The sequence below is a fragment of the Nannobrachium achirus genome, assembly GCF_963921795.1.
Source record: "Nannobrachium achirus genome assembly, chromosome: 21".
In the NCBI taxonomy this organism is placed as follows: Eukaryota; Metazoa; Chordata; class Actinopteri; order Myctophiformes; family Myctophidae; genus Nannobrachium; species Nannobrachium achirus.
The window spans coordinates 58,008,235-58,019,782 of record NC_137828.1 but is presented as its reverse complement, the minus strand read 5'-3'; the positions used below and the strand labels follow the sequence as shown (position 1 = coordinate 58,019,782).

The following is an 11,548-nucleotide window of genomic DNA, read 5'->3' as shown; positions in this document are numbered from 1 at the left end:
CAAAATTTGAGTTACAAACGTTCGCTTTGAAAATACATAATAGTTGCACACATTTTCACGACTTTTTCAAAAATAGCAGATCTACAAGCTCGCAGCGCGGCACTCGGTGCCGCGCTGTGAGCTTGTATATCTGCTATTTTTCACTGGTTAAAGCATTCAATAATTCTAGGCCTAAATGGGTTTAAATTCTGTTCAGTTTTATCAACGGAACATAAAACGGTCATTTCTATCTGCCTTTTTAACAGCAGGAGGAGGAGGGGGAGGAGAGGAGAGAGCAGGAGGAGAACGGAGAGGAGGAGATCAGGGAGGAGAGGAGGGAGCACAAGGAGAGGAGAGAGGAGGAGAGGAGAGAGGAGGAGGAGGTGATCTTCGAGGAGGACTCTGTTCTGGGCGAGGGGGCGGAGGAAGGGGAGGAGGAGGAGGAGGACACCAGGTGCAACCTGATTGGCCCGCTGGTGCTGTTGGCGTCCAGAAGCCGACAGCTGATTGGTGACGTCATGACGACAGTGGGAGGGAAGGTTCTCCTGACCGTCCTGCTGGGACTGACAGGTAGCACGTCTGATCAGTCGATAAGTGTACGAACAAATTGTGCTGCAATAAATATTTCAGACAAATATATCAGTCATACAGATGTGCCGTTTCAAGGTTGCAGTATTTACTGCTCTTTTCCTGAACATTTCCTGAAATGCATTTTTTTAACAGGTTTCTTTCCCTGGTTTGCCTTTCCAAAATTTATGGAGAACTACAGTAAAATCAATGACCATACATGAAGCTAGTTAGCATTTTTTTTTTAGTTTTTTTTATAGGTTTTTTAGAAACTTTGATTATATTGTGTTTTTCTCTAGATAGATATCCATTGACATTGTTATATTGCTATTAATGTACTGACATATTATCTTGTTTATTATTGTGATGTTTTTTATCCGCTTATTGTAAGTCGCTTTGGATTAAAAGCGTCTGCTAAATGCCTAAACTGTAAACTGTAAACTGTAGAATGGAGTGTGTTTTTGCAGAAACTCACAAATGGCAAGAAACCACTCCATTCCCATTGAAAAGCAGAATCCACCTTCATAGGTAGATTGAAACTTCAAAGTCAGAGAAGGCCATAAAAATAGCAAAAAAAACTGATCTACAAGCTCAATGTTCTGCAAATACCCTGAAAATCTACTGTCTTGCCAATGGCAGTGAAGTTTTGAAATGGCACATCTGTATATTATCAATAAACGTATCAAGAAATGACAGTAGTATTACTGAATAATAATTTCAAATCTCTCTCTCTCTTTCTGTGTATATCTTGCTGTCTCTCTCTATCTCTTTTTGTCTGTCTGTCTGTCTGTCTGTCTGTCTGTCTGTCTGTCTGTCTGTCTGTCTGTCTGTCTGTCTGACTGTCTGTTTGTCTCCATGTCTGTTCTTTTTTTCTCTCTCTCTCTCTCTCTCTCTCTCTCTCTGTGTGTCTCCCTCCCTCCCTCTCTCTCTCTCTCTCTCTCTCTCTCTCTCTCTCTCTCTCCGTGTCTCCCTCCCTCCCTCCCTCTCTCCCTCTCTCTCTCTCTCTCTCTCTCTCCCCCAGCCATCATCTACCCGTCTCTCTCGTCCTTGTTGTACTTGTGTGTGTTTCAGGGAGTGTGCACGTGTTGGTGTGTGTATGGGGAGGTCAGTGCGCTGCTGTTCAGTTGTGTGTGTGTGTGTTCACTGGTTTACTCCGCCGGTCACCTGCTTCTCCTCTACGTCTATCAACTTCCCGTTGTCCATCACTTCATCCCAGCCAATGACAGCTACGCTAGGTACACACACGCGTGAGCGCACGCACGCACCTGCATGTCAATCACAACGTATTTATTTTAAATCGCCTACAAAAGGCCTGTCTGTTTGCCACAGCCTTTGATTGAGTTACTTTTTCTTTTTTCCTTCTTTCTCATCTGCAGTGCAATTGTCTTTTGTTTTATGAATCTCAATGTCATTTTATAGTTGGGTTTCCTTGTGTAAAGCAGCGGTTCTCAACCTTTCAGGCCGCGACCCCCAAAATAATCATATTTCAACTGGGGACCCCCCCACCCTGACGAGCACCTGGAGTTGAGGCATTACATTTTGTATAACAGGGTTCTATTGTGAAAATAGCAGATCTACATGCTCATGAATACAGAGATTCATTTAACCCATTTAGGCCTAGAATTAGAAGGATTCAAAAGACACTTATAGAATCGGGTCAAAATTCTAATGTCCACGACTTTTCAAAAATAGCAGATCTACAAGCTCGCAGCGCGGCACTCGGTGCCACGCTGTGAGCTTGTATATCTGCTATTTTTCAATAGTTAAAGCATGAAATAATGATACACAAAATGTGTACCCGTTCTAAATGGGTTAAACCTGCATTTTGGTCTAAATCAGTAGTTCTCAAACTTTAAAATGTCAAGGTCTCCCCTCCCGTAGATCGGTTATTTTCACAATTTCTGCCTCTTTGACAATTTGGCCAATGTTTAATTTGTAATTTTAGAGGTATTAAAAAGTCTTAAATTGTAACTTTAGAAATGTGCAGATACCCTCTATACACTTAAACGTTATATTGGTTTGTTTACTGTTGTGTGAGAAAACAATGTTGCACATTAAGTTAATCATTTGGGGACCCCCCAAAATAATTTTGGGACCCCCTGGGGTCCCCAAATGGTTGAGAACCATTGGTTTAAAGCTCAGCTCTATTTACATACAGTAGGCAAACGCACACACACACACACACACACACACACACACACACACACACACACACACACACACACACACACACACACACACACACCATTATTTTATGCAGTGGTGTAAAGTAACTAAGTACTTTTACTTGAGTACTGTACTTACAATGTTGAGGTATTTGTACTTTACTTGAGTATTTCCAATTTTCAATTATTTTACTTCTACTCCACTACATTTCAAACCAGAATATTGTACTTTTACTCCACTGCATTTATTTGGAAACTTTAGTTACTAGTTACTTTAGAGATATAAATTACAACATTACAAATACATACATTAACCACTTTAGCCCTATTTTATACCTATAGGCTATTTGAAAATAGCCGATCTACAAGCTCACAGCAACGCGTTGTGAACTTGTAGATCGGCAGAGTATTTCTATTTTGCAGTATTGATACTTTTACTTAAGTAAAATATGTCAGTACTTTGCACATCATTATTTTATGTGTATGTGGTGTATGTCAGTGTGTTTGGAATGGTCTCTGTAGTAGATGAGGACTGTGGAGCCCCCTGGCGGCTGAACTTCAACACTACACTCAGTTGGTTTCACTTCTGTCAACCGCTGCTGCTGCTGCTGCTGTACTATACCACTGCTACACTGTGTAGGATACAGGTACACACACACACACACACACACACACACACACACACACACACACACACACACACACACACACACACACACATGCACGCACGTTTGTATTACTATACTTTCATTTTAAAAGGTAAGAAAATCATAAAATAGCTTGGCAGGATTGTGAATTGTCGAGTTTGTGTGCGGCCGGCCAGTGGACCAATGGGGGTGAAGGAGGAGGAGGAGAAGGAGAGGAAGGGGAGCCACCTGGACCTAGTGACATCATCGATAATGAAATCACTGATGACATCAGCACTGACATCACAGCAGAAAGGAGAAGAGAGCTGTGGAGACGACATGTAAGAACACACACACACACACACACACACACACACACACACACACACACACACACACACACACACACACATATATACACACACACACACACACACACACACACACACACACACACACACACACACACACACACTAGAGCCCTGCATGGTCCTGAAATGTGGGGCCCGGCCCCTGGCCCATTTGGTGCTGCTATTTACAGTCCGAGCCCGGCCCGAAGCCCGGCACCTTATTATTCATTTAATTTTTTTCGTGCGTGGTTTTCACAGCTACACTCTCAAGGGCAGGCCATACTGTCACCGACCACCGAAATTTGCGACGGAAATGTCTGGTTCAACTACAAAATGACATATCTCGCAACTTCTTAATAGGATGACTCCTAATTTGAGTTCGTAAAGACGGAAATTCGGTGGTCGGAGACAGGCAAAACTCAGGCTGAGGCTCAGCCTCCTATTACGCTTGTTTAGATCAACGATGCTGCAGCGGTTACTTTGAACATTGTGTCTCGTGTCCGTGGCTGTGGTTTTTCTTGTGTCATTTTTATGACCAGATGTGTGCAATTAGATGTTTTGCACATATGTTTTGTTGACAATACACAAATCAAATCAATTAATCAAGAACATTGTTTGTGCATGCTTGCGTGTGTGTGCGTGTGCGTGTGTGTGTACATTTATCATTAGGCGATGCAGTCCACTCAAGAGGCATGCAGCTCGACGGAGGTATCCTTCTATATATTTACATATCTGTCTGCCTGTCTGTCTGCTGGCTTCAAGTACGTAAGCTGCACTATGCAGTATGCCACTGTTGCTGTGTCTAAGACTCGCTGAGTGATATTCGCTGCAATATTAATTTGTATAACGATCATGTCATTCTAAGTTTAACCACATTTAACCACAGAGCACTCAATGCATACTGTACATGTTTACAAAAAAAGCTCATTCTCATTCCTAAAATGTCCGCAGATGCTGGTGACGTCAGCCCATGACACTCCTCCACACTACTCAGTTGCTCCGCCCACCCAGAACACAGCACTGGGATTGGACCATTACTGCATGCATCACTACTCCCTCAACCAATCAGGTTGGTCTGTGCTTCCAAGTTGATCCCCAAATATTTGAAATAATTCAAATCCCAAATAGTGAACCTCTCCTCTCCTCTCCTCTCCTCTCCTCTCCTCTCCTCTCCTCTCCTCTCCTCTCCTCTCCTCTCCTCTCCTCTACTCTACTCCAGACACAGTGTTTGAAGCAGACCATTGGGAGGAGAGCAGAGGTTCCATGTCGACTGCCTTCCGTTTCCTCATGAAACAGAGTTACATCTGTGCCTTGATCGCAATGATGGTGAACACACACAAGCACAAGCACACATACACACACTGTGATCACCCTAAAAGGTCCCCCAGCCATTATTGTTGCTGCGTTGTCTTTAAGGTCTTTTTCATGTCCAGTTAGTGGAAAGTAACTAATTGCATGTCTTCTCCCAACACATCATAAACCTCCTCTTTGGCCTTCCTCTTCTCCTCTTACCTGGCAGTTCCATCTTCATTATCCTAATGAATCCCAATATAACACTCACGCCTCCTCTGACATACTTCACTTAAACCCTTTTGCTCTTTGGGTAGCATACAGTAGGTCATTTATGAACAGGCACGTGCACACATAGACATCAAACATTGAGCCCTTGCACTTTTACTTGTTTGTAAAAGTGCCCTCTCCAGACCATCCATGCAGTTTTCACTATGGTGAAAGAATTGCAAATGCCCTCCTTTCCATGCCATACCATACCTAAAGGCAGCATTCAAGAGAATTGCCTTGTCCAAACTCTCCTCTAGTTGAATGCAGCATCTTATGTCTGCACGTCCCTGTTCATGAACTTCTTCCAGCTGGTTTGGTTTTGGTTCTGCTTCCTTCCAAGATGTGGATTTTTCCCTGAGTTCCGCCTCGACACACCTTTTCCTGGTTTTCTTTTCCCCTGAGGGTTCTAGGTTAAGGCCTGCCTGGTTGTGTTTGAGGGATGGTTTCCTCAAGGTGCGCCCGATTCAGCCCCATTTCCTGCATCTAATCTGGGTTTCAATTTGTTCATGTTGTGTGGTTTGCCAGAGCTCTTCATTTATGATGTGTTAGAACATTAAATTCCCAGCATGTGCCGTAAACATCTGTTCATTATTTTTTTGCAGTTTGTTTGATGTTGCTTTTGTTGTTCTCCATGTTTCTGCCCTGTACAGTAAACTCGTTGGAGTTGAAGATGCAGAGTAACATTTTTGTGGAGAAGTTCCATACTTCCCTTAGTATTAAAAAAAGCTTTTTTATCCTTCCCTATTCTTGCTTGTTTGTCAAGCCTCCTCTGTACGTGACCAAACCATCTCAACCTTGTAGATCGGCTATTTTGGGCTAAAGTTCTCAGGATACGGACGCTAGGATTCAAGTGGACCCCCTGTAGTAACTCTGAGGACCTCCTAGGGGTCCCGGACCCCCTGTTGAAGACCCTTGCAATATACAGTAGTATACTGTGTACTTTGGGTGATGTTTGACCTTATCATCGCAAACAGTCCATTGTTTTGTTGTAGGCGTGTTCCATCACATTATGTGTCATGGCTGACATGCATGTTGTTCTTGTGTTGTAGGCGTGGTCCATCACATACGTGTCATGGCTGACATGCGTGTTGTTGCTGTGGTCGTGTGCGCTCTGGATGCTCCGCGACAAGCGGAAGTACACCATGATGTCATCGCCGTGGCTGGTTGCCTACGGCAACCTGCTGCTCTTACTACAATACATCTACAGCTTCCCTACGGTCGATCCCATCCCTGGAATGTTCATCCGGAAGGACGTCCCTTTTAAAGAGCTGGCCTCCAAGGTACACAAATATTACTACAGGTTTCCCACGGTCATGAAATTCCTGGAAATATTTTGAAATTAGAAAAATATTTTTCCAGTACTGGAAAAGTTTTGGAATTGATCAAGGGTCCTGGAAGGCCCTAGAAAAAATAGCTATGCATTGTCTTTGGTTATTGATTTTGTTAATACCTCTGAAATGACAAATTCAACATTGGCCAAATTGTCAAATATTAGAGGCAGAAATTGTGAAAATAGCCGATCTACATGCTCACAACGCCTCGCAAAAAACGTGTTATACAAAATTCCTCAAGTCTTCGTGCTTGTCAGGGTGCCGAGGTCCCCAGTTCAAATATGATTATTTCGGGGGTCACGGCCTGAAAAGGTTGAGAACCACTGGCATACACTACCTGTTTTGGGCATAGCACATAGGAGTAATCGACTCGTTATTGAGCTGAATTATTATAGTCCTGGAAATCGGGTTAAATATTCTGGAAAGGTTTTGGAAATTAATTGGTAAAGATGTGTGGGAACCCTGTTACTAGACATCTACTATACAATGTCCCCTTTAAAGAGCTGGCCTCAAAGGTATACAACTATTACTACACGACCACTACACTACACAAGTCCTCAAATGCTACACTACTACACTATACCTGTTGTAGTTAATTTAATGTGTTAATCTGAATGCAGTATTCTGTAGCCTACGTTATTTGACACCGTATCCTGTACGACTTGACAGTAATACTGCACTTCATACACAACTTACTAGTATATATATATATATATATATATTAAACCTGGGCCGTTATCGGCGTTATCGTGCTGCGTTAACGCGAGACTCTTGTCGGCGGTAAAAAAAAAATATCGTCGTTAATCGCGGATCAAAGTTGGGTCTGGGAGCTGCATGCGCAATGACATCACACACAGGACATGCTGCATTGTTTTGTTAGATGCAGCCTACATGTTGTCTAGGCAGAGGCGTTCTAAATTATGGCTGTATATTTCACAACAATGTGCATGTTAATGTCACACTGTCATTGGCTGCACCTAGTGTGCTGTGCTAGTTTTGATAATGAGACGTCAGCTTTACCTATATTCAGTTGTTATTACTCAAACTCACTGCATGGACAGACATGTCTCCCCGTTCTGTCTCCTAGCTAGAGTGCCCTAAAAAGGGTTTTCAAGCCGCCTCCTACCACGTTCTGACTGTCGTGATCATTACCGCCACAAAACTGTTTAAAGTGCTCCATGTTGTTAAATGCTCCCCTTTTAGTCGACTATATCACTTGTGCAACCACTTGTGCAAGAAAGAAACGTAAATCTGTTGGCGTTGATAGAAGTGCAGCAGCAGCTCCGACCACAAGGAAGCACAAAGTAGCCTTCACTGTAAAAAACTTTGTGCCTTCTCGTTCTGACCACCGCAAAAACGAGACAGAGTACACTGTCAAAAATATTTTGGTCACCAACGTTTTTTTTTAGTTTTTTTTTAAATAAATAAATAAATAGGCTACAAATAAAATAAACGTGCAGCTGTTAATATTATGGGCTCATTGGGCTGTTTGCAGACAAATACATTTACTGCACCCAGCATTTAGCTTGTCAGAGTGGTCTTGTTGGAGCGCCTCAGTGCGGCTGCAGAGTTCATGTGCAACTTCTTCCAGAGAGATTGATTGATTGATTGATTGATTGATTGTAGTTTCATGACAGTACAGTTCACTGGTACAAGATCAACTAAAAGGAGATCCTAGTAAGCTTTTTGCCTTATTTACACAGGAAACCTTTATGTATCTCATATAACATTGAATGACAGACGGATAGAACTCCATCATCATTTGCAAAAGGGCTCCTGCCCCCATCCTTGCAGGGGGGCCCTCGATTTTCAGGGACGCCACTAATTTTGAATGCCTTCGGCAGACTTAAAATGAGCCATTTTAATCGCGATTAATCGTGATTAACTCCAGGATTGAGTGCGATTAATCGCGATTAAAAAAAAAAATCGTTGCCCACCTCTAATATATATATATATATATATATATATATATATACTGTATATATCGATGCAACATCGCGCCATGTCGTGTATTTGCATTGACTTTGTATGTAATCGTACCGCTCGAACAAATAGAACATGTTTACGTCTGAACACACCTTTAATGATTACGTACATCTGTTTACTGTATTCCTGTTTCAGATCGTGTGTCTGATGACGTTCTGGGCTCTGCTGCGTCAGAAGTTGACGGAGAAGAAAGAGAGACAGACGGAGAGACAGACAGATGGACACCTGGCCACCATCACTGTCCACAGTGAAGGTAAGACACCTGTCGTCTTCTCACACTGACTGTCTGTCTACAGCAGTGGTTCTCAACCTTTTCAGGCCGCGACCCCCAAAATAATCATATTTAACTGGGGACCCCCCACTCTGACGAGCACTAAGAGTTGAGGCATTACATTTTGTATAATACCATTGAGAAAATAGCGTTGCGAGGCGTTGTGAGCATGTAGATCGGCTATTTTCACAATTTCTGCCTCTAATATTTGATAATTTGGCCAATGTTTAATTTGTCAATTTAGAAGTACTAGAAGCTGGGCCGCCCTTCCAGCGTCTAGTCGGCGACCTGGCCAACTCGGAACAATGTAAATAGGGAATGAATGCCCCGCCCTTTAATGCAAACCCCATTATACCTGTTTTCATAGGACCCGTTTTGACCATCTGTCTGCCTGTGTCCATTTATGCCCATATATGGAGATATCTGTATCTGTCTGTCTGTCTGTCGGCGTCCATTTTATGTCCATATATGGAGATCACTGCAGTTATAGTTCTGGGTCCATTTTATGCCCATATATGGAGATATCTGTCTATCTGCGTCCATTTTATGCCCATATATGGAGTATCTGTCTGTGCCTCCAACTGTGTTGCAGACACAGTGCCGGTTCCCCCTTTAATGCAAACCTCATTATACCTGTTGTCATAGGACCCGTTTTGAACATCTGTTTGCCTGTGTCCATTTATGCCCATATATGGAGATATCTGTATCTGTCTGTCTGCGTCCATTTTATGCCCATATATGGAGATCTTTGACCATCTGTTTGCCTCTGTCCATTTATGTCCATATATGGAGATATATGTATCTGTCTGTCTGCAATCCATTTTATGCCCATATATGGGGGCATTCATTTTATGCCCATATATGGAGAACGCGCGTGCCCGTGGGACGAACGGTTCTCGAGATACGCGGATTACTTACATACATATATGGAGATATATGTATCTGTCTGTCTGCAATCCATTTTATGCCCATATATGGGGGCATTCATTTTATGCCCATATATGGAGAACGCGCGTGCCCGTGGGACGAACGGTTCTCGAGATACGCGGATTACTTACATACATACATACACACTCACAGAGATTTTTTGTTGACTCGTGGCGTACGTGATGTCAGAGCCTTTTATGAAGTGATGTCACAATGAGTCAGAGCTTTCGCCGATTTCCTCCGGAACAACCTGATGTCAACAATCAACCCCGCATATGGAGATTCCGAACGTTTCGCGCCGGTTCGGGAAAACCGCGCGTCGGGTCGGGTCGAGACCCGGCACTGCACTCCGTGCCGCGGCGGGGAACGCGCGTGCCGAATCTGAAGCCGGTGGGACGAACGGTTCTCGAGATACGCGGATTACAGACACACAGACAGACAGACAGACACACACGCAGAGACTTCTCGCATTTATAGATAGATTAAAAAGTCCTTAAATTGTCACTTTAGAAATGTACAGATAGATACCCTCTATATACACTGACACTTTATGTTGGTTTGTTTACTGTTGAGAGAGAAAACAATGTTGCACATTAAGTTAATCATCTGGGGACCCCCCAGAATAATTTGGGGATCCCCCTGGGGGTCCGACCCACAGGTTGAGAACCTGGTCTACAGCACAGGTGTCTCTATGTGGGGTACGGGGACCACCAGGGGTCCTTAAGGGGGTTCCAGGAGGTCCCCAGTTAAATGACTCATAGTTAGGAACCAAATGGATCCTTATTATGTCCTTAAAGGAGTAGTTCACCCCCAAAATGACTTTTTTCTATTGATTACTCATGCCATAGAGACTTGAGTTCAATAATATTATTTTGTATTTGTCGCATTCCTAAGCCAAAATGTGATTATAGTAAATTTACCCCCATTGATTCCGGATGGGGACCCAAATGCATGGCACTGGATGGGGAAACCGTCAGGGTAGGTTTACTATAATCAATTTTTTGTCTTAGGAATGTGACAAAAAAATAAAAATAGTCTCCATGGCATGAGTAATCAATAGAAAAAAAGTCATTTTGGGGGTGAACGTAAGCAATTTACCCCGAGTGAGAGGACATTATGCTCTGATAATGTCCTGTGTGAGGGGGTGATCGGACGAGGCGAAGCCGAGTCCGATAACACCCTCACACAGGACATTATCAGAGCATAATGTCCGACCCCGAGTGGTAAATAGCTTTTCTACCACTTTTTTCCGTATACATGAAAGAAAACACATAGTTGTAACTTGCAAGGATATTAAGTTACAATCATTATTGCCTATAAAACTTCCGCGACGACAGCAAATAGTTCCACAAACAACATCTTCTACTCACCACCAGATGACGCCAACTCCATGCAGAGAAAGATGTCTAGCATACAGCTAAGCTAACGTCAGTTAGAAGGACCGTTCCGGCCGTAAATAGAGGCTGTTCGCTTCCAGAAAGGCATAGGTTCAGAGAAAAGGGGCTTTAAAGTTGGCGGATTGCATTGGATCCAAATAAATCGGCGACGTCGTACGCACGTTAGTAAACATAGGACCGCTACGACCGTCATATGTTGGTTGGGGGAAAGGTGTTCCGACTACCTCCTGAAGTCCCCGGATGTACACTGAGGCGCATTGATCTCGTCCTCACACAACTGCGGCGGTTGTTCTGCCATAACCTCCGGAATTTAGCCAATCAGAATCCAGTATTTGAACATGTGACTAGAAAAAGTGGTAGAATACTCCTTTAACTCTGAGAGTGTACAA

At 43.2% G+C, this 11,548-nt stretch overlaps 1 protein-coding gene across 1 annotated transcript in view; it reads left to right on the top strand.

Moving 5' to 3' along the window:
* Positions 1 to 430: 430 nt before the first annotated feature.
* Positions 431 to 11,548, top strand: part of LOC308306803 (piezo-type mechanosensitive ion channel component 2-like) — a gene marked incomplete at its 3' end in the record, with an annotated part of 84,290 nt that continues 73,172 nt past the window's right edge. The window contains exons 1-9 of the mRNA XM_080751845.1: positions 431 to 549; positions 1,568 to 1,781; positions 3,211 to 3,358; positions 3,535 to 3,678; positions 4,357 to 4,395; positions 4,639 to 4,756; positions 4,907 to 5,013; positions 6,297 to 6,527; positions 8,700 to 8,817. Of these exons, the coding sequence (XP_080607971.1) occupies positions 498 to 549; positions 1,568 to 1,781; positions 3,211 to 3,358; positions 3,535 to 3,678; positions 4,357 to 4,395; positions 4,639 to 4,756; positions 4,907 to 5,013; positions 6,297 to 6,527; positions 8,700 to 8,817 (1,171 nt within the window). The 5' untranslated portion in view covers positions 431 to 497. The remainder of the gene's footprint in view (positions 550 to 1,567; positions 1,782 to 3,210; positions 3,359 to 3,534; positions 3,679 to 4,356; positions 4,396 to 4,638; positions 4,757 to 4,906; positions 5,014 to 6,296; positions 6,528 to 8,699; positions 8,818 to 11,548) is intronic.